Source organism: Ascidiella aspersa, chromosome 3, assembly GCF_963924565.1.
Source record: "Ascidiella aspersa chromosome 3, kaAscAspe10.2, whole genome shotgun sequence".
NCBI classification, from domain to species: Eukaryota; Metazoa; Chordata; class Ascidiacea; order Phlebobranchia; family Ascidiidae; genus Ascidiella; species Ascidiella aspersa.
In genome coordinates, this window is record NC_139449.1 from 13,459,557 (window position 1) to 13,484,310 (window position 24,754).

The 24,754-nt window shown below is 35.9% G+C and overlaps 1 protein-coding gene across 1 annotated transcript; it reads left to right on the forward strand.

Annotated features, from left to right (window-relative positions):
• Positions 1-6,336: 6,336 nt before the first annotated feature.
• LOC146160301 (5-hydroxytryptamine receptor 2B-like) lies at positions 6,337-23,938 on the forward strand. Its single transcript, XM_083384922.1, has 10 exons — positions 6,337-6,346; positions 9,825-10,018; positions 11,008-11,171; positions 11,758-11,923; positions 12,421-12,614; positions 12,759-12,878; positions 20,186-20,359; positions 21,167-21,335; positions 21,903-21,962; positions 23,900-23,938. Exons 1-10 carry the CDS (start codon positions 6,337-6,339, stop codon positions 23,936-23,938), a joined length of 1,290 nt encoding a protein of 429 aa, XP_083241048.1.
• The last annotated feature ends 816 nt before the right edge of the window (positions 23,939-24,754 follow it).

A 24,754-nucleotide genomic window follows, 5' to 3' on the forward strand; every position in this document is an offset into this window, starting at 1 on the left:
CTTACTAGAATTTTAGTAGCCAGCACATAATTGCAGTGGCCTATCCTTATATCAAAATCCCCAAAAAAACACATTTTCTCCCCTCCCCAGGGCCGGATTAAGGGTACTGTGGACCTAAGGCTATTTACCAGGGAAGGGCCTAATTTTGCAAACGAGGCTACAAAAAGTAGTAAAAATACATAGATAAAAAATTGAAATTATTTAGGCTAGCCTACTGCAAAATAACACAAACATGTAATAAATGTAATTAAGTGTCATAGACTCATTGTAGGGGAGCTGTGGGACCAGTCGGTCACTTTTGATGTTTTTGCATCTGCAGGTTTTTTATTTACCTCGTCAAATAGGATTTTAAGGACGTAACGTGAAGTTTAATCTACCCTTCAACATACCACAGCATTTAACTCAAAATGTAAGAAGAGAAAAGTTGAATAAGTTCACCTACTTTCTAATTATTTAACAAATCAGTCATTTTAAATTAAACTAACTTAGTTAGTCATTGCCGCTAGGCTTGTTTTTGGACTCCGACGGGGTATTTTTGTATTCGACTAATGTTTTGTCGCTACATTCGCAGAGATGATTCCTAGATTTTTATTTTAATAATGCGTTACTATTGTTTGGCAAAAACGCTGTGCATAAGCCAAGGCAGCAACCTAATTCTAGTCGCGGGCAAAAACCAAACTCAGAAAGTCCTCGGCAGGCCGCAAAAAATGTTAACTAAGAATTGTGTTTTTAAAATGTTAGAACAACTGTAAATCAGGCGGGTCTCGGAACTTTTTTGCACCTAAAGATGTGTTTAATTACGTTTACGGAGGAAGTAAAGTGTTGGCGAAAATTAAAATTCGAGTCCAAACCTCGTTATCTATACTACTTATAAAAAATGTGGTAAAACTACTTTCAGGAAAGGCAATAACCTTAATAGTTAATCTATTCAGCGTTTGTTAACCTTTTTTTAAGCGCAGATCTACTTGAAAAGACAGCATCAAAGGGTAAACAAACCGGACGTAGAAAGAACATTGGCGCGAAGCGCGAACATTTTTCGCACTTAGGTCTACATAGTCAAAAAGTCAAAAAATAGGCCTATTTGAAATGGACTAGTGTCTAGTTTGTCGAAGAGGCGGCGGGCCGGATGAATTACATTGGAGGGCTGTAGGTTGCCGACCCATGACCTAGCTGAATATTGGCATAAAAGTTGACATTGAGTAACCCCGTAGCATACCTTGCGCGTTTCACGATGGAATTTTCTTTTGCAAACTCTTTAAGGAACTTGGGAAATCTCTGCACCAGGCATTACAAGTTAGTTGCTTGCCCAACAGCATTTGACGGAAACTTAAAGATTAGGCGAAGGTTATCGTCAAGTAATTGGCTGCCCGAAAAAACGCTGACACATGGCTATATATAAAGCAACACAGTAATGGACAGACCTTTATCCCCCAATTTTGCCACTCGCAAACGTGCGATTAGGCGTAAAACTTCTCGAAAGGATACAATATTTTACTTTGAACATACCTACTTGCGAGCAAATCAAAGAACGTGTCAGAAAAATTAGTAACAATACGTTACAAGAAAAGTCAAACAGGCAAATTTTATAAATAAAGACACTTGTGTAGTTGGGTTTTGCAAACTACGACCTAGCTAGAGAGTTATGCCCGTGGCCCCCCAAGGGGACCGAGGGCCACGGTTGAGAAGGCCTGTTCTAGATTCTAGAAGAACAAAATGCAAATTCTATTAGATTACATAACTTTACTGTTTTGCCTCAAAAATCGTTTAATTGTCTCAAATTCTCAAAAAACTATTTTAAATGGAAAGAGGAAAACAACTCTCGAGTCACTGGTCCCACATCTCCCCTATTACAATGTAGCTTATACGGAAAATTACATTTTCCTTGCCTTACAGCTAGCATACGTAAAGTTTGGTTCACACTAAATGCGGTTTGCTTCTGGCGTTAGCGTCTGTCGCAAAACGCTAGGGTTGTCCAGATCACACTTAAACGGTTGCCAGTGTTAACGGCAAATTTCCTCGTTCCGAACCAAAAGCGTCAAAGTTGAAATGTTTCAACTTCCGAAACCGAAATTTTAAAAACGTTTTACGTTAACGCTGGAATCCAAAACCCGTCAGAATAGGACCTAAATAGCCAGAATAAGGCCTAAACAGCACTTTACCTATCCTCAAACCTCACCCCTAAGTACATCACTAACTCCCCTAATAATTTTAACCCCTATCCATTTTCTAACCCCACCCATTACCCACCAATAACCCCAAACAGGGCCAAAAATCCAATGCAAAAACAGCGGCGCCCTAATGGCGCAGGTCAAATTAGGGCAGTGGTTTTCAAACTGGGGTCCGCGAGACAATTTTCTGGGACCGCGAAGCACCTAACCAAAAATCAACACGACGCTCCTGATGAAGAAAACTTTTTGTGCAATACAATTTTCAGGCAACTTACTTTTCAAAACAAAGCTGAATATAGTTGTTTATTAAAGTTATTGTACGCTTAGAGTTGAATTGTCCATTGTGACGTCATAGTGTTGCGTTGTGCTAATGAGAATTGCGTTTTCACAGCTTGCTGCGATGACACTGTGGGCTATACGGTCAGTCACGGTTTTAAAACTGTTTGTGATTGCTTTCTCAAAAAAGTTATTCTTTAGAAGTTAACATAGCCGAGCTGAAAGCAAAGAAGTAAGTTTACCCGCCCCATTTATACCATTACAAACAAATGTTATTTTGTGTATATTTTTGAGGGACCGTGAGCGATTTAAAAAGTTGCTGAGGGGCCGTTACGTAATTTTCTTTTAAAGTTTGAGAACCACTGAACTAGGGCGTCCGAACGTCGACACCAAAACGACCCATGTCAGACCTAACACAGCGCCCGATCGACCCATACCCTCTCCCTACAGTTTCAGGTGTTATTTTGCCTATTTAAGGCAATATTACGATGAATTTAGGACGTATTTTGACAGATATAGGTCTTATTCAGACGATTTTGATCTCATTCCGTACTGGCGTATTTAAGATTTATGTCATTGGTCTTTATTCTATGGGTTTATAATTTTTTCGGCTTTAGGTATTGTTGCTTTTTAGGTTTTATTGTGTGTTCCTCTTAAAAGTGATAGCACAGAACGTAAATAGTTCTTAATTCGTTTGCAGCATAAATAAAACGATTTATTTACCTACTCACACACAAGGCACATAATGACTCAACTCAGTTATTAGTTTTTTTTAACTCCTCCCCTGGAATTTCGAAATGTGATTATTAGTATTATTTATAAGTCTAATATGTATTACTTATGAAAGTTAAAAATATTATACATTATCCATTGCCCCCAGTAGCGTATCCAGCGGGCGGGAGTTCTTACCCCCTTTTTGTAAGTGAGATTATAGTTTTTTTGTTCGTTTTTGTCATAGCTTAACAAACTGTTCGAAGCGGCGTGCTTTTTAAGTCATTGGGTCACACGTCTTAATCTAATGCGAAACCAAAATCGAGCGCAAAACGCCGTTTTTCGTCTTTTGTTTGGCAAACGTAAACGCTGGAAGATTTTCTCTTTCGTTATTTGTATAGGTTGAGTGATTAGCAAGTGTGTTTTGACAATTGGCAACGCAAGTCAAACCTTCTTTCTTTTTTCTTGGTAAAAAACGTTGAGTTATACGCAGTATGTTCCTCGCTGTTCGGTCTATGCGCTAATATCCGAAGTTGGTGTAACATCGACATTTGTTTAACTGCATCAGATACTTAAAAGGAGGTATAATGGTGACTGTCGTGTGCGTTTCAAAGTCTCCATTTTTAAGTAATGATGTTTAACGCAAAATTATGCTCTTTAAACATACTGTAAGACAGGGGCGGACAACTTCTCCGGTCGGCGGGCCAGATATGGCCAAATGAAGTACTTGGCTGACCGGATTAAGTACTGTCCAAGCTTGCATATTTTGTCGCATAATAGCGACTAACGTTGTACTCGTTAAACACGGCAACACTTTTTTGCCGACTTAAAGAATAAACTAAGTACAACTTTATAAACCGAAAATCTGTTTGTTTAGATGTTATGAGATAAATAATTACACGTTAGGTAAAAATTTGTCAAAATTATTTCAAGTCAAAAACAATTAAAAATGCACATAAATCTTTAACAAAATTAAAAAAAAAACTATTATCAGCTTTTTTATATTTGACGTTATGTTAAAACGTTATTAAAAAAAGTTTTTTTTTTAGGTATATTCCACGACATTTTAACTGTGTTATGTATACGCGAGCTTCCAGAATTATCCACCCTGTCCAAGTTTATCGCATTAGGCTCAGCTTCGTTTTTGCATTATACAGTTGTTTATTTCTGATTTGGACAAGTGTATTGAACAGTATTTGCTGTCAGTTTTCTCTTGACAACATTTTCTAAAATAACCAGCGTCTTTGTTTTCTTCGGCAATTTATAATTATTTCACTTTTTGAAATGACAAAAATATCAACTAAGGATTTCAATAATTTTTGCATAAACACGAAAAAATAGCTGATTTGTGGTCGACCGATAGTCAGTAAAACATCAAAAACGTGTTGTTGACGACGCCAAGACACTAATGATGTTGTTTAAACTAATCAACATATTTATAATTTTGTCAAAAAAATATACTTTTAGGTCAAAATTTCTTGTTTTAGGTCAAAAAATAATCGCCCTACTGATGATGCTTTTATTAGCGAATTATATTTATCTCTTAACATCCAAACATTCTTCATTATCATTGATGTGCAACTGGAATCATTTGTTTATCACCATTCGGATTTTGTTATTCAAAAGAAAATACTGATTCTTGCCGATTTGAGTGAAAAAGTACTTGGGCTTCAATCCTTGTTAAATTCGCGACACTTCTTCTCAAACTTACGTTTCTGGGCAAATCCATGGGAAAATATCTTTGTAAATTCTAAATATAATTTCAACCCAAAACAAAGCATCTAAAAACACAAGAAAACAAAGAGCCAAAAAATAACTAACAATCTTTATAAATTGACGTAGTAAGCAAGTAGTGGGGGATTGTGGCAGAATGTGGCCGCGGGCCACATTATCATGTAACACCAGAAACTGTCTGCTGGCCGCTTAAAATCTCGTCGCGGGCCGGACCCTAGCTGACTTTGCACACAGCTCGGCGCAGATGTTGCGCTAATCTAATAACACCCGGGAAAAACGTTCTTTGTTTAGTATTGCAGGTTAACGATTGTACACCGTGATTTCGCAGCTGGCGCTTGACAGGATTGTCTACGACGCACATGGTCGCTTTTGCTAGACGTATTTGGCTGTTTCTAAATAGTTTTTGTCTCACGTCTTGCAATCACTATTCTATGACGTCATACTGTCACCGTTTTATGACGTCATTATTCATTGACGTCAGACGAAAAATAGGAGAATTCCTTAAGTTGAAAATTCAGGACCACCCCTTTTTGATTTTCTGGTTACGCCCCTGATTACCCCCCTGGAAAATGTTCTGCGGGCTCCCCTGATAGCGGGACTATAGTGGTTACTAATGAGTAATTAATCAATTAAAGAATTCCAAACTGAAGTATTTTTTTACAATTTCGTTGAGGCGTAACTAGGTTTTATTACCTATTAGTTTTTGTTTAATTCTAAGTGTTTGTTTTTTTGTCAGTTGCACACTGTCTTTGCAAGCATGTGCCTGTGGATATGTTATACGTTGTGCGAAAGCTTGTCAAGGATTCAATACAATTTGTTATTACACAGTGCCACCTGATTCCTCTACTTATTAGTTATTACACTAAACTCAGGTTTGCAAAATTTCAGGAACGAAACTCCCTTAAAGTGAACTATTGGATCCGCATTTTCAAATAAAACAAAGTAATTGTCCGAGGCCAAAATTAAAACGAACGACCACATCTCGCGGCGCACGGTTTGAGAAACTCTCGTTTAAGATCTCCTAAAATAAGGAAACTAGGTTATATTCTACAGTCTCTGTAAAGACAAGTCAAATAAATAATCGTCTACCAGTCAATAACGATTGGAATCGATATTGGGTCATTGTGCGGTAGACTTTGACGGATTTGTGTTTTCTTTAGGGAACGTGCTGACCAGCGGTCTGACGCAAAATGGCATAGCAAAAACACAGTCTCATAATAATACGCTTGACATTTTGATTTCCATAGTCAAATAAGCAACATGTTTGTTCTCATTCTTAGCATAGCGAGTATTGATGTGTATAAACGCCAAGGCATATCAAAAACCATTTCATTTGTTGCAGTTTAACCTAATTTATTACGTTTATAGAAAATTCTAAGAATAAATTGTAATTAAATTGATAGACAAAGAAGGAAAGTCTACTGCTGTTTTATGCCCTTAGAGAAAAATGGAAACAGGTAGGCTGTTCAGCTTATCATGTTTTTGCATGTTGCGTTTATAATGCATACATTTTATTCTCCATAGTGTGCCCATTAGTATAACATGTTACCTGGACAAAAATAGGATTTGTATGGGAAAGAGCGTAAATTGTTTCAGAAACGTCAGTACAATATTACGTCATATGATAAAATAAACAAGGAAATTAAAAACCTATTTAGCTCAATTATAAATATTGTTGTTGATTTTACGATCTATGTCTTATCAAACATTGTCAGTTGGTGACACAATAGATATTAAAAAGAAAGATTTTTATAAAAAATAAAAAACACAGAAAAAGGAAAAAGTTAAGCCACTATAGTTCTAGGAGTTATCTTATTTTTAGAAAAAAAGGGGCCATTTAGTTAAAACATACAAAAAAGTGTTTCTCTATAGATTTGTGTCATTTGGGCTTTATATATGTACACAAAAAGTTTCAGCTTACCTGATCTGGGGAAAGTCGCCAATTTCGGATTTTCGAAATGGCCGCCAGGTTCATTCGATGTCAAATCCCCAGGCCATGTAAAACATAGAGTTTCTTAAACTTGTTTTAAAAATGCGTAGAACAAGTTTGATAGGGAGAAAGTACGAGAAGAAAACTTAGTTTGCTAAAACACTGGAATTTGTTGTAGGCCTATATTCAGTTATACTAGTTGTTTATTGTTTTTTTAAACAATGATTTATTAAACTATGATTCGAAAACCTATTTTTCAAATTAGCAGCAAAGTGTCTGGTTTGAAATATATACATATACTGCATATTTGGTTTAATAGTTGGAATTCTGGCTATTGTTTAAGCGCTTTAACAGGTTTTTGGTCACGACGTAAAACAATATTATGACTGAATAAGACCAAAACTCGTCACAAAAAAAATAAAAACAGTCAGATCAAGGTAGTTTCGTTTTTTTTTTAAGTCTTATTACGACCTATTGGTTAGTTTAATTTGGCCTTTATTTGAATTTGGTTTTGTCCTCATAAAATTGGTGTTACTCCCATTTCGATCGTATTGCTGGATTGTAATGAGACACCAGAAAGATTTTAAAATCAAGTGATACTGTTCGCAACAAATTAAATTATAATATTGACAAGATGGTTACGCAACTGACATTTAAACAAAGCATTACAAAAATATAACGCCTATAACGCTAAATTGTAATTCAGGATTTTTGGCACTGCATAGCGTGTAGATACCCCAGACCGGGTGGTCTCCAACCTTTTTGATAAACGACCCCAATTTTAATAAAATGTAATGAGATTTTATACTGCGACCCCATTTTGTTTTCCGATATAAATATAAATGCGCAAATAATACTGGAACAAAGTAACACGAGCGATTATGCGTATATTATGCATAGAGAGCAGTGGCTACGCATGGGCACCAAAATAAGTTTAGTTAACATATGAATTTGAATTTAACAGACGAGCGAACACAAAAAATTCAATTTGTTTCAACAATAAATTACATTCAGTATGATGGCAGCATAGCATAATGGCTTAACCCAGCACTTCTCAACCGGTGCGCCGCGGCGCACTGGTGCGCAATGGAAGGCTGCCAGATGCGCCGCGAGCAAAAGGAAAAAAGAAGATAATATATAAAACATGTATTGTTACTTTCCTATTAAGCTTAGCTCATTGATTACGCGGTACTTTCAAGTATAAAACCCAATAAGACCTACAAAGCAACAAAACTAAATCAGAATTCCAGGGTGGAAGGTAAGGCCTGCGCGGGGGATAAAATAAATCCCCCGCGCAGTTTCCCACTCAGCCGTGGCCATAGCTGCGCATTTCATGTAAAATTAACGTAAAATGTGGTCAGCCGCGAAAAATCGCTCAAACGCGCAAAACTTTCGTCGCGCCAACGGTTTTTAGTATAGTACTCCATTTTCAGCCGTTCAAATTTTATAAATAATGTTATTACAGCCGCACAATTTTAAGCTGCAGAATCGTCTCCCCCGCGCAAAATCCAAAGTTTCCCAACTGTAATCAAATAATGTATAATGCCATAGTACTAAGACCACCGACATAATAACGCTAAATTCGCAGTAATGAGCACGACAGAATAATATCTAAAATAGTCTAGATAAGACCTAAACATGTTGAATTTAGCCTAAAAGTAAGCTTAAATGGTTAAATTACGCCCAAGACTGTAGGGAAAGTTGGGATGATTGGGGAACACCTGTTTGGCATTGGCCGTTTGCTGTCGACATTTGGGCGCCGCTGTTTTGGCCCGGATTTTTGTCCCTGTTTGGGCTTATGGGCGGGTATAGTTGGTGGTGTTAGCAATTGGGTTAGGGTTAAAAATATATGGGGAGTAGGTGATAGTTATGGATGGTGTTTGGGGTTAGATAAAAAGGTTGTATAGGCCTTATTTTGGCCATTTAGGTCTAAACCGATTTCGTCATTATTTCGACTATTAGGTGTTCTATTTACGCCTTATTGCTAACTGTCTTCCATTCCTAAGTTGATGTTATTCTTATTTTGGTCTCAAGGCTGGAGTCTCTTTAAAGATATGCAACTATAAAGCCTATATTATAAAAAATTGCAAGCAATTTAAAACAAATACCGGTACACCTCAAAAATTTCGCGCTCGCCTCGCTCGCAAAGTACACCGCCACGTTTTTAAAGGTCTCTAGGTGCGCCTCCCAGAAAAAAAGCGCCTCCTGGCTTAACCGCATGTAATGCTCTACTTCCAAACGAGTACGATGTTTCGTTTTATGCTCATTGCGCTGAATCCCGCTTCACAAAGCCATGAGATAGAAAACAGAATGAGTAGGCTTAGTTAAATACCATATTTAGGCAGAGTCGGGTACGTTGATATTGCATCAAAGTCGAAAAGTAAATATTTGCTAAAACCTTTGATTTTTTACTTTAAATGAATTACACAAAAAGCGTTCTGCTGCATCCGCTGTCATAATTAGGAATACAAAGCCTGCAAACCACGTTCGTTACGTTTAATAACAAAATTTACACTTTTTTGAAAAATTAACTCTTTTATAACGCATTGAAATTATGTCCCAATAAAAATTTGCGAAAGTTCGATATTCGCTGCGCTAAATCAAAGAAATCTAGTTTTTGTTAAATGTCACCTGAAAATGCACTCAGTTAATAGTGTGACGTCAAAGAAACGAAATAAATAATTCGTACTAAAACAGCAGGAATATGGCAAGTTATGGCGACCTCACAAAAATTTCAAGCGACCCCAATTGGGGTCGCGACCCACAGGTTGGAGACCACTTCCCCAGACCATACGCACACGCTAGGCCTCACCAGTTCTGCGCAGCTACGCTTGTCTTTACGTCTGTCCACTGTACTTATTGGCAAACGTGTGCTTGTTGAAATGTAAGGCTGATCTACATTTTATTGCCTTTATTTCGTGCTTTCAATTGCTTCTACTTTAACTTTAAACTGATGATTTTTAAAGTGCTTTATTCATATATCGTAAATTTTGTTTGTATTGAAGGTACATTAAATATCGCCATCGGCATTTTGCTGTCAGCAATTATCTTCGGTTCGATTATCGGCAATGTCTTGGTGGTATGTGCTGTAAAAATGGATCGCAGGCTTCATTCCCCCGCGAACTTCCTCATATGCTCGCTTGCTATCACTGATTTGCTTGTATCTTGCCTTGTAATGCCATTCAGTGCATTGTACCAGGTGTGAAGTTAGAACTGTAGGCTATTTGTATTCCATTTCTATTTGAAGTTAACAAAACACCAAACACTATAATGATATTTAAGTTCAAGACCTGTGTTTGTGAGATTTGTTAACACAATTAGAATATATCATTCAAGGTTAATTTACTCCAGAAACCGTGTCAACGACTCAGTATATATTTGTTTTACTATGGAGGGTAACTATTGTTGCCTAATATTACTACGCATTTCAATTTTTTTTTTGGTCAATGGGTCGAAACAGTTTGTGCTAACATATAAGGCCTTAAAACAAGTAAAAAATAATTATCTTTTACACTGCTCCGCAAATATGTTTAGAAGGCACCTGAAGTATAATACTAGCAAAGCATTTCTGATTTTTGTCGTGTTTCTTATAGCTTAGTACTACTATTTTACCTACGTGATAATAAGCAAGTAATTATGCTACCGTAATAATGAAGTTAAATTTTGAGGCATATATTCACATAAAAGAGCTATAACGCTCTTTTACAAACAAAATTGGTAATTATAAGCGCTTTTTTAAAGAATGTTTTAAAACCGCAACTTTTTTATCTAAGTATGTAAATATAACGATAGTTGCTAAAACTATTTATTTGAGACAAATTTTGAGATACCGCTTCGCTCCTTTAAAACAGGTTAACAAATTAATTATTATGGGTTTACCGTTTGAAAGTCACGACAAAATATCGTTTTGAAAAAATTTCTAAATAAATTGACACACTTCCGTACACTTCACTCCGCATATAATCACCTGGCAACCATTTTAACAACCAATTTTGTCAATAATATAAAAAAAAATAAAATTGAAAATTTGTCCTAATTGCTTAGAAATAATGAAGCAATTTAAACTTTTTCACTAAAGATAAATAATTAAATGGTTTTGTGCTTAAACAGGTTTAATTATCAAAAATTAGTTTAGTGATAATTATAAAATCCAGTATATATTCTTCAATGTTGTAAAATATTTTGCAGATATACAACAAATGGATTTTAGGATCAACATTTTGTCGGATATGGACTGCAACAGATATGGCTTGCTGCACTGCTTCAATCCTTCATTTGTGTGCTATTGCCCTCGAACGACAACAATCCATAACAAATGCTGTGCACTACTATTCGGAAAGAATGCGACGAACGTAAAAATAGATAAGAGAACTATCTCATATTGACTCCATTGACCTAACAAGAAACAAACACGCTATACTTATCTATGTAACACACATTATATAGTTCATTATTAGGGCACTTTAGTCTTTAGTAGTGTGTTTTCCTAGGTTCCGGTACCATAAACTAAAGTATCATTTAGGGACACGATAGATGTGACTTAAAAATCTCTCCAGTAACATAGTCTTATATAATTTATAGAGCACATCGGAAATAAAACACTAATCTATTGTTTTTAAAATAATAAGGACAATTTTTATCCTTTGCCGGTATCCCAGTACTATATTTTATTAGCGCAAAGAGGCAGATTTTTTGTTCTGTATCACAATCCAATGAATCCATTACATATGTAGGCTGTTAACTGGGCTCAAAAGAATTAGGTAAGATGTTGAAGTGTTTGATTTACCGGTAGAGGTTCTGTCATAATTGAAAGTTTTTTTTTTAATTCCGTTCGGTTTGGATGTTCCTTCAAAAAAGTTTAGTTTCAGCAAATTATACCACTGTATTTGTCGGATAAATGATGTTTAAACTGTGACCATAATTATACTTTTTCCGCAGTGTTGCCCCTACGATTTTTGTAGTTTGGCTGCTGGCGTTCTGCATCAGCATTCCCCCGATAATTGGTTGGAAACCGTCGTCCAATACCGACAACATTAAAGAATTTTGTTTGCTTAATGGCCAACCTGCTAACAAAACCTTAAATGAACCAAAAAATCTATGCAAGGTAAACAGTAAGTATCGATGTAAAAGCCACTTTTCTATTTACGTTAACGTTACCAAGCCACCCTATCCTTCGGCAGAAATTAATATCATTTGGTATCCAACTCACTCACAAACGCAATTTGCTGAACTACATTGTGCACATTGCGTATTTCCAATATTCAGAAGGTTACATCAACGCAAATTGTTAGTCACCATAGGGGATATGTTTAATAAATGCCATTACTCCTTTTCAATTTCCTTTAACACATTGACTTGGTTTGTGTAAAAAGTCAAAGAAAAAAAATCGATTATATTAGGTAAAAGGCGTATAAAACTGAATGAAGCGCCGCTGTTGGTTCGTCACCCCATGATGATGATACAATTACGTAATACAGTATCAGTAATGTTTACAAATTTGGCCTCTATATATATCAACGATGGTCGTAAAACATGGCGGTGGCGGTTGATTTATGCTACAGTTGACCAAACAATACAACCTTTACATGATTTATGCATAAGGTTGGACATCACCCCGGTTACACGATATATGCGACATTGGGATCGTTCTATGTTCCCCTTGCTCTGCTTTTGGTGGTCTATACAAGGATATACGTCTTAATTCATCAGCATATTAAGCGATCGGAGTCACGTTCAAGGATGATTTCTTCGTCTTCGGAAGATAGAAACTCTCTTTCTATCAAATTTGCTTGCAGGTACAACTGCTTTAAATGCATTTAACATTTTAATAATCTGTAGGTCCCAATTTTCCAGTTATTTCATCTTCTCTTTGGCAATATTCTTCAATTGTTAACATGTTGAAATAAATTGTACATTAAAAACCTAATCTTATTTGTCAGGAATTTGAAGAAAACTGACGATAATCAAGCGAAACCTGCAAAACCTTACCTATGGAAAATGGGAAATATTTACCACTACAACTCATTAAAATTTCAAGATCACTTAAAAACTGAAAAACGGTCTCTTCCGAAGAATGTTAGTTTATCAAAAGATGATGTTGGTTTGGTGGCCAGCAATTTAGGACATTATATTCACCGTACCACTGAACGACCCTGGAATAGCTTGCAAGCCAGCGACAAGAGGCGTATATTTGTCCGTCGTAAGATTTCTTTATCGTGGGATTTTGACAGCGAAGCTCAAAGTGCCCCACCCTTTGTTCAAAATACTACATCTTTTCATTTACCCGACGAAAGTGCAGCAATATCTACAATGCCTATAGAAAAAATACAGGTTTTAAGGTTCGTCCTATTACCTAATCGTAATATAAAGTTTTAAATTTATTACTTTTAACGTTATTAATATTCATTTAGATCAGGGGTTCTTAAACCAGGGTCCATGGGTGGGAACAAGTTTTAGGTGGTCCATTAAGGCCTAATTGAAATGTTAGTGTATATTGAAAATGTAATCGATTTTTCAAAGAAAATAGTTTAGTTGCACTGAATGTATTAAGACTCCATTTCACTTTTACATTTTTTGGGTTGAAACCAGCGGATTTCTGAAGTCTATTTGTATTGTGATAGTGAATTTATGACGTCTCTCTGAAAATTTCTTGCCTACCGTGGTCCACGCAAAGCAAAATAATAAATTAGGGGTCCGCGGTAAAAAAAGTTTAAGAACCCCTGATTTAGATTAACATAAGCTATGACGTTATTGTTCTGCGCAGCTAAAGTTTTGTCTAATTAATTATCTAATATATCATATAGTATTAAACTCTATTATTAATTTGTTTATTTTACGGACAACCAAACGAGTAAGCGAAAAAACGTGCAGACAACATATATAGACTGAAAAAAGACTTCAATCATAATTGCATCCAGGTTTAAACAGTTTTTTGACACAAATGTTGGCACAATTTTAATGTAGTCTCTCGAAACTGGCCAAGGATAACGGTAAAATCCTTGCTGATACTTTTAATGAAATATTATAACTGATTTTGTAAAAAAAAAAAAAATAACTGATTTTGAATTGCTATTGTAAATATAAAAATAATAAATCTACAACGGAAGCCTTTGATGCAAGCAAGGCCTGCTAGAAAAACAACTGTGATTGTACATGTCTGTGTATGAAACGTTCATTATAAAAATATATATTTTTAAATTTTGTTTATTTGTTTAGTGATTTAAAGTCGCAATCCAAGGAATACAAAACGAAACGAAAAGTGCGATCAGAAAGCGATTTGTCAATGTTGCCCGAGAAAGATCCACAGTTTCTTAATTTGAAACAACGAAGAAGAACGAAAACAGAAGGTCATGTGCACTTTGCAGATCGCCGTTGTATGAAAAGTCAAAACTTGAAATCTAATGGTGAAGCGTTGAAGGTAGACGGTCCCCAATCCAAGGATAACGTATTTTGCGTTTTACAAAGGAGTTGTCAAGAGTCACAAGAAAAACAAATACACTGTTGCTTCGTCTGTTGCGTAATGGATAAACATTGTTCAACCTCGAATTCTGTCAATAACGCCCAATCGCAAATGGCAGCAAGTCCTATATTGATGCATTCAGTTAGCTTGCGAGCAAAAATCAAAGTTTTAAAAGCAAGGGAAATTCGTGCCATTAGAACCTTAGGGACTATAGTTGGAGCATTTATAATATGTTGGCTACCATTTTTTGTAGTTACGTTAGCCGCGCCGTTTTGCCAGTGTAAAATGCCAACATTACTTTTAAATATTGTTCTTTGGCTTGGTTACTGCAATTCGCTGATTAATCCCATTTTATATGCTGCCTTTAATCGCGATTTCCATGCAGCTTTTACAAAACTTTTGAAAAAAATTCGACAAACCTAAAACTTTTTTACAACAATAACTGTATTCGAATAGCAAACAGGTGTGTACAGCAGTGGTGAAAGTAAGCCAGAGAGGTGCAAAACGGCGTTCCGCTAAAAATATTTGGCGTGCCGGCAAATAAATGTCTCTTTTTCACAAGGCCATGTCCCCAAAATATGTTTATTCTTTCTGTTGCGTATTTAGGCTCGACATCGAACACTAAGCCCATGTTTTTTAGTTGCATGCTTTGTGACGTAACTTTGTAACATTTTCCACAAAAAAGCTACAACATTATTGGCGTGTTGTTTGCCGGCCACACATAGCAGATCGCAGGTCATTAAAAAGTGATTTAACTCTTTCTTATATATTTGTGGGTCAATAAATCAACTGCTCTTTTCCCAAACTAATTTATATATTTTCAACGAATAAAAAAAAAATTCAACAAATATGAAGTTTTATGCGACCAATCATTATTATATAAACTTCCTTTGTTGAAATGACTATACTTGACAAAAGTGTTTTGGGCCAAAATGACTTCCCTTGAATAATTATATGTTACATTCTGTTATTTTTTAGTTGAGATGTTGGTCATACACGGATGATTTTTACCAATTTTAATAATTAAACAGTGCCCACATATTAACGTGCCTTGTCACTTCGGTGCTAACCAATGAGATCCATATGGTATATCACGGTTTAGTGGCGTTCAATTACGCATGGTTGATCGCCGGATATTTAGGATATTTCTGAAAAAAGTTTTGAATTTTGGTTTAGATACCAAAGGACATGAAATAACAAACCCGATTCGTCGGTAAATTTGGCTTAGCCATGCCACAGTATAATGCATTTTCTTCCCAAAGCAAAAAAAAGGAATCAGATTTTCTAAATACAATATCACCTTTGTTCGCATAGAAAATAAATGTGCGATTCCCATTTGATCCCGTTGGTCAGTGTTTCTCAACCTTTTTTCATGGCGACACAAATATTAAGTTTAGGTATAGCGACTAAGGTTTTATTGTTTTTTCTTGTAAGCGAACAAAAAAATAGCTTCTTGTAAGCGAACAAAAACTAGGCATTAGCATAAAGAATTTTGAATTTTAGTAACTATACATTATTTGCATTGCTTCCTTAATTTTCCTCATTGAGAAATCTTGCTCAGAAACAATCTCAATTAGTATAAACATGTGAATTACTGCAGTCAGCGACCCAACGAAATCAAACAGCGCCCCAATTTTGGGTCACGACCCATAGATTGAAAAGCACTGCCATAGGACAATATAATAGGCACTGGTTTAACGTTAATAATAGGCACTGGTTTAACGTTTTATTTTTATGTCAAATGACTTCAAGTTAACTTGCTCTTATAATGACTTACCTGGGACTTAACTTAGGCAATTGTCAGTGTTGTAATTTTGTAAACTATTCATTTTAAAATGTCCCAGTAAAGCCATTTGTAAAATAACTTAAGTCCAAGTCAAGCCTTTTAAAAAAGTGCTTTATGTGCAAAATTTGAGAATAATATCCGCATTTTAGTTATAAATATTTAATGAAACATTTTAATTTTACCTAAATTATAATGTCCAAGTCAAGTCAATTGGGTCAAAAGACTTAAGTCAAGTCATTTGAAAGCAGTGACTTAAGTCATTATAACACTGGCAATTGATGACTTTGACTGGGACTTGTCTTTTTTTGTTTATTTCAAAGGTAAATTGTGCGCAAACAGAAATTGGGTTGGATTTATTTGAGAAACAACTTCATGCGGCGGTGCCATTACGAAGTCGCCTGTATTGTCCTAAATCCAGTGTTTCTCAACCTTTTCCTGATATGTAAAACCAAATACCTCTTTATAAACTTAGAAACTGTTCCTGGAAACCTCTTGTACACCAAAAAGGGTTTAAAATTTTTATGGTATCTAACAATCATCAGTAAAAACTCGGCTAACATATATTTTTGTAAAAAAAAATTACGCACACATGGGTATCAACAGAATATACACAAACGACAATGTGACGTTATAATGGGGTCATATATACTCAGTTTCATCGTATGTCAAACGAGGTAAATATTTTGCTTTGCGTACGATGTAGAACTGTCCGGATTTTTGTGGATATTTGCTACTTGTAACAAACTGGTCAAAAGTGGCCTACCCTAATTCTGTTGAATTTGATTTATTTGCTAAACGTAGACTACGACGTGCAACATAGAATAAAACAAGTTTAGTTTATCACAAAAAGTTTTCAGGAGAATTTCGAGCAAAAACGTACAAAACTACGTAGTACTTTTATACCAAAAATTATACTAAATTGAAAACAAAACTGGCCGAAGCAAATAGTTTATTCCCAGTTATTACCAAACACTGGCGATAAACACTTAACTCAATCATGAAACTCAAGCATAAGAAAATGTTGAAATTTGTTCAAGCACATCCTACATTTCACGAATGCCAGTTGAGTTGATTGGACTGTTTACCACGCACCGTACGGTGTTTTCTTACAGTATTTGTGTACAACCCACATCTGGAAAAAAGTTAGAAAACAGTTACAAAGAATCTTAAAAGTCAATGTAGTAGCAAGCACATATCAGTATAGGCGATTCACAGAGTGTTCTTTGTAGACGACGAAAAGGACCAACCTTAAATAGACCATTATCCGCAGTTATATAGTTTTTACATCATAGAATGCTTTATTGCGCCAGAATTGGGATATCTGCAGCTTAAATCCTTATTTACTGTTTCTGAGCAATACGGCAAAAAAAGCAAATGTGATTTTGCAGTTTGTTACGTAACAAGAAAATGTATGCAAAGCTTATTTTATGATTGGTAGGTATTGGATAACTATGTATATAGGCTGTTGTTAACTCTCTAGCAACTTTTAGAAGTATGTCCGAATTAGATGAAGCAGTTACACCTTGTCAAAAAGGCATAGATGATTGTGCATCCTTAAAGCATAATGCCCTTGACGTGGTTTCTGCCAGTATCAGTCGTATAGCAGCCGGGAACTGGTCAATTGGTGAAGGCGAGCTGTTGGTAACTCTCCTTTTTCTCGGGCTTTGTTCTTGGTCGTGGTAAGTTTTTAACCTTTTTGTCTTTTTATGCAGTAACGACGTTTTCACTCGCTTTTGTTTGTAAAAAAATTGTTTTTGCGCAAACTTGAAGTTGTTACTGAGAACTCTAGCATAGTATCGAAAAACTGATTGTGTATAATGGTTCAACATGTAACCAAAAAGTAATTTACGCAAATGGGCAAGAAAAAGAGTGAAAAAGTCTAACAAGGGCCTAATCTGAAACCGAAAATTCATGCAAAAAGTCCCCGAAACGTGATCCATATTTGTAATGGTCTACGAAATTTATAATGCTTTTCGAAACTTGAGATTGGCCTCAGGTAACAAAAAAGTCTGTTGGAATAAATCGATTAGTCCGAGCTATGACGTCACTAAGGTGTCTTCAACTTTAAATTGGTGTAAATTACCTAAAATTTTCAATTTAGCGCAGAAATATTAGGATTGGCCACTTCGGAAACTGTAAAATCCTAAAGCACAAAACATTAATTAGTTAAACCGATACAACAAAGAATAACGTCATATGTTTTAAATAGTAAATTAAAGTAAATAAAATAATAAATTACCGTTGTATGTCCAATGATGTAAAGCAGGGATCATCAAACTAGGGCTCATGGGTGTTCAAAGTAGAATATCGGATCCTTAGATTCGAATCCAAACTGGGTTCGTGTTCAATATTGCCGTTTATATCGGGTAATAGGAACAAATATAATTTAATGTTTCACCGCGTAAAGTCGTAAGGGGACGCCTAATTGTACATACGCGAGTGGCAAGATTTAGATAAAGTCCGGTCGCTGTGGCGACACATTTATATATATATTTTAATATAGCCATGTAGTATGGCGTCGCGTTTTTTCAGGCGACCAATTTCTTGCCGATAAGCTTAGCCTAATAATCAAGTGTCAATCAGGTGTTATTGGGTGAGCGAGCGTCTAATGCAGTAATAGTAACGCATTACTGGCAATAGCAATTTTCTATTTTTGCACTTTATTATTTGACCGGCTTATTGACGGATCACGTTTGTAATAAAGTAAAACTGACACACGACAATACCTTATAAAACGTACCCAATTTGTGAAGAGTTTATTGTGTTGCATTTTCACTTACTATTGGGGCAAATGATTAAGTTGGGGAAACAATGGTATTTATATCATGTTTTTTAAGTGTTTTTTTGTGTTTTTTAAACGTCACAATTTAAACAATTGCTTGAAATAGCAGTTGTTAAGAAAGGAAATCAGTTGTAATTTAATTTTTCAATTACTACATAGATATGTCAAAAAAGTTTTATGATTAATTGCTGTTTTGTCATTAAAGGTTATAAATATTGTGAAAATTACATAAAACGAACTAAATTTGTGATAGGTTTATTATCAATTGCACATGTTATATGAAAAACAAATTGGAAACAACCTGGTCTTTCTAAAATGTTTAAACTTTTTAAGTAGTTATGCGCTGTTATTCTACAAGTTAAACAACTACTTTAAATGGCAATACGCGAGTGTAAAGTTTCGATAAATGTCTGTCGCTGGGGCGACACAAGTGGAGTGGTGCTTGCTTTTAAGGTAGCCATGTAGTGCAGCTTTTATCCAGCAATCAACTACTGGGAAGATTTATTAGGTATCAAGAAAATGTAAACATGCGACTAATGTATAATCCTAGGTGCGGAGAATTCGCAATTTCCTTAAATGAGTTAAGTTGCAAAAGTAGCATCTATATCGAAGCGTACTTGCCTCGCACAAAATCCGCTAAGGGGAAACCCAGGGAAATTTTAGGCGCATATTCGGCGAGGTTATGCCACAACGTATTTGCTAAGTAATAGTAACGTATTTCTGTCAGTAGTAACTGTATATTATTGCAGTACTTAATTAACAGACAACGTTTTTAGTAAACCAGAACTAACACAAGATGTAATTCGATATTTTCGATTCGTTATTCTAAATTCGAAACCGGAATACCTTCGGATTCTACTTTGAACATCCCTAATAGCCACGAAATCGAATTTCAAGGGCGAAATCCGTTAGAAGCCATTTGCGTTAGCGCCTCTTTATTACACCTACCGGGAAACAATTTGGCACCGAGAATATGTTTCCACCGCGAAATGCAAAAAAAAACACAGTTAACACGACAAAAATATCATATTTACCGAGCGTGTAAACTTTTGTGGCAAAATTAAAATTTATTGCATCAACATTTTTCTATTTGTGGCTATCTCTAATCTTTAGTAAATAGCATGATGGATTCTTACATTTTGTTTAAGCTCGCAAGTTCAGGTAGACATTGCAAATTATCGCGCTTTTTGCAGCGGTAGTTTTTTAACAACGACAGTAGTCCTTAAAAATAAACTGGTAAATAATGTGTTCCTGTGTAACGCAGGGTATTTCGTCTAGTTTTTTCTCATCGTAGAGCTTTTAACAGTGAACAAATAAACAACTTGTCGAATATATGAAGGTTTGTCGGAACATTCCTTATTCGCCTTTTCACCAACAAACTAAACCAAAAAGAAGATGTTGATGATGTCCTTATCTCACCAGCACATGTGGCAGCAGAAAATCCCGTCGTGCTACCACAACCAAACGAAGGGGAATCAGACAATATTCAACCAGCACAAGAAGCTGACATGAGGTTAAACAAGTTAATCTATTTTGTAATGTTAACAGCCAAACATCCAGACAAGTGGTTCTTTAACTGTGGGGCTCGAGAATGCGGTGGATTTCTTTTAAATATTTATTTGCAAGGCAAATAATGCGGGACTTGAATGAACATTACATTTAAATAGTAGTAACAACAAACGTTGATAAATACCTACCAAGATGCCCATCTGCCCATGAATTATCACGTCTAACTGGGGTTTTGTATTTGTAAGATTTTTCGTTTTTATTGGCTTTAAGCTCAACCGATATTTAATACCGAATCAAGGCTGGTCTGGCATTTAACTAATTAGGCGGCAAGATCAATGTTACATATCCATAAAAATACACTGCAAAATTAGTCTAGATGTGTAAATATATGTACCTAAGAGACACGAACAGGGCTGCTGAATCTTGAATTTGGTAAATTTTGATAAAAATGTACTATTAGGTATATTAATTTTAAAAGGTCGTTTTATTGATCGCTAAAATTTTCTGCAGTCCCCGTCCTTCCAGAAATCTGGACTATATTTTTAATTTTTCCGCATTAAAAATTCTAAATGGAGTTGCATTTTCGACCAATATTGACCGGGCTTCGGGGATGTAATGGCTACAAAAATACTTATTGTGTCATCCGCACACTAAATTGTTTTTAAACGGGGGCTTTCAATTTAATTTGTCAAAAAAGTATAATGAAAGTTTCGCACCCGACTGGGCAAATACCAATACAGTCTACAATCAATCGCATTGATTGTTTATCGATTGTCATCAACATTACTATGAAATATTTTATTAAATTTAGGGCGTCTGGTGACGGTTGGGACGCCGAAGACTACGACGCTGACTATGACGTTGATCACGATATGGTTGTTATGATGCTTGAAGATGTAATGGATGGAGAGGATGAAGAAGGGGAAATTCAGCCACTTGACGATGAAGAAAATCTCGGTGTCCTACATAGGATCATTATGGCAAGTTGCACTCAGCAGTTTAAGCAGTCTAAGTTTTTCATTGAGGCTTGCATTAACCATTCCTAATTAAAGCTTAACACTATAAACTAAATACCCAATGGCGCTCATCTAGAAGAAGAACATTGTTTGACAAAAAGCGATTAGTGATTGTCGTTACGCGAAGGTAAAATAAGTTTATGGTGTTGGTTGCTTCATCTGTTTTTCTTGACACAAAAAAATGTTTAGGCTTGGAACATCACCTATAGAGCTAGATATATTTTTAACAGGATTTAAAGTGTACCTAAATATCGTAAATTAGTTTTAATTCTTACCTTTTCCCCTCTTGCATATAGACAAAAGACTGTGCTGGTACGCAAGCAATAAAGCTGGGAATTCGGAGAAACACGTTTTACATTCACTGTATTCTATTTAACTTCTTCTTTTTAATATAGTTAGAGGGTTCTTCAAATTGAAATACAATTTTACAAACCAAATGCCAACACTTTATGTTTTGCAAATGATAAAAAACGTTTTTGAAAAAAGTTTTCTATTTACAATTAACATGTCTACCTTATTTACAATTTTCAGGCTGAAACCGACGAAGAGGCAATTGGCTACGCCTTGCAAGGTGGCGAAGCTGAAGGCCAGGTAATTTTCGTAACTATTTTAAATAGAAAAAATACGATATATGTGAACAACGAAATATAACTTGGTAAACATTATATAATAGTACAAATACAGTTTAAAAACATTAAAACATATTGTTTGACGCTATTCCGAATCGTGGCGAACGTAATAGCGATTTTTCATAGAAGTACTTTTTATCCTTTGTTTATAGTCAGGGTTACCGTCTGCTAAGATAAAAAATTAAGCACGCTACTAATAACTCGGGGCGGATCCAGAATTTTTTTTGGAGGGAGGGGGCACATCGAAATACAAATAATGCTAAAAACACTTAGTTGTTGTTCTACGCGACAAATCGGGCGAAGGGCAAAAAAATGCGTTTATTTGGTTGAATTCACAAAACGTTTAATATCAAGGAAGACGTAACGTCTTCGGCCAGGGTTCAACAAATCTTTTTCATAAAGGGCCAGATAATTGTAAGGCCCGGCCATCGGGGGCCGGATAACTGTTAGGATTTACAATTGCGGGACAGGTATAACATTTGTCGAACTTTATTACCTTGATTGTCGTTAAACAAAGAAAATAAACAGTGCATTAAAAACTGTGAAACAGTGCATTAAAAAGAGCGCACGACTATAATTTACCGACTATAAGAGATTGTGTTTACAGTAACTTTTGTGATGTAATTGCTTATGCCACAGATTTATTGCCTACTCGCTCCAAAGTGCAAAGTAGTTACTGGCGTGCATTATCTCTGTGCTGTCAGCACAGGGATTTGTGTACTTAAGACCGCTATCTGCTCGAAAAGAAGACTTCTTCTCAGTTATCGTCTTGTTGTTCGCAACTTTGATATTGCAAGCAGGGCTGGGGAGCCGGAGCCGGAGCTGGAGCCCGGAGCTCGGAGCTAAGCATTTTCTCTGGAGCCAGAGCCGGAGCCGGAGCCATTGTTATTATTTTTGTGGAGCTGGAGCCGGAGCCGGAGCCATTTTTATTATTTTTGTGGAGCTGGAGCCGGAGCCGGAGCCCTTTTTAATATTTTTGTGGAGCTGGAGCCATTTTTCAATTTGTGGTGCTAAAGCTAAGAAATTATATTTTGTTCCATCTCCAATGTTAGTTAGCCAAAAGCAATTTGTAAAACTTGCCATTGAATAAGTGACTGGTGGCACCGGAGCTGGAGCCGGAGTCATTGGGTGTGTGTTTGATGGCTCCGGAGCTGGAGCCGGAGCCAAAGGATATGAGTTTTACTACTCTGGAGCCGGAGCCAAAGGATTATGTTTTACGACTCTGGAGCCGGAGCTAATGCTATTTTGCGGTGGCTCCCCAGCCCTGATTGCAAGTAGCATCTCCTATATGCTAACTTGTCCGCCTTCTATAGTTTAACTGGTTGTTCGCTTATCAGATAATACAATTCTATTAACCTATACGTCTTGTGGTTGGCTAACGAGTTTTACGCACGCAACCTTCAAGTTACCTTCAAACGAGAGTCAGAAACTTCAACTAAACTAAACTCGTGCCCCACAATAGTCTATCGTGATTGACAATATTGGGCGAAAACCTCTGTTTTGGGAGTATACATGGTCGATAGCTAGTCTCAGATGTTTTTCTTCACCAAAACATAAAACAAACTTCCGACTTTTATTATTATTACTTTTGGGTTTGCTGAATGTATTCACAAATTCTAAGCCGGCCCTGGCCAACAAGTTTTGTGTGTTTTGTTTAAACTAAAATTTAGGTTAACGGGTTAAAAGGTTTTGAGAAAAATAAGAAAACGTGTAGGCAGTTAAACAATGCCAGCATTTGCGTGTTTTGCTTTTACGCCTACGTGTTGTTTTAAATCGCACGCAAACAGATAATTATAAATTAATGTTAAAACTTTACTGGAAACTTAAGAATACAAACAATTTTGATGTGTTTATTACACATACCCCGACTTCATAATGTTGTTCGTTTAATTATTTTAGGTTAACGACGAATCAACAGGAGAAGATAATCAAAACTGAAGACCACTAAATCACTTCACCTTACGGGCATACAGGAGAACCTTTTGTCATTTAAATAAACAATAGGGTCATTAAGTTTTGTGACAAATCAGTTTGTTACGAAAGTTGCTTTGCGAAACAACGCCCGGTAATAACTTTGTGTTTACCACAGGCGAGCTGTGAGTCTATACCCGATTCCGACTCCAGCCAAATTGGTCGATTCCGTCGACTTGTATCCATGTAATTCACAGACTTTTTTCAATAGTTTTAATCTGACACTATAAATTAAAAAAAATTAAAACTAACATTTCGGTAAATTTTACAATAAAATCAGCTATAGTCATAAAACTTATTACTCTGCACAAGCTATCAAACTATTTTATTATTAACAAAACGCAATAATGAGGATGTGTTACAGGCAATAAATAATATTTGTCAATGTATTTCAAAGTTGTTGCGTATACGCCCTTCAAAAAATCCAAAGGCTGTGGACCATAGTCTAAAGGCCATAGATCAGGTGGGGGTCCAATGGACATATTCCCATCTGCCAAAAATTTAGCCAAGCCGTGTGTCACCTCAGCCAAAAACTAGCCAAGCTATGTGTAGCGTATCTACAAAATGCAATTACCGAAAAATTATTGCTATAGTTAATGTTAGTTTTGCCAAATGTGCAAAACTATAGGCCTAATGTATTTAAAGTATGGCCATTATATCGTGAGTAACACTAAACCAACTTTTTTACAAGAGCAATAACACCACACCAGCAAAACAAACCGAGTCCCGAATCCGACTCAGCAGCCTTTTTTGAATAAATCAATGACTACGGCATTTTGTAAA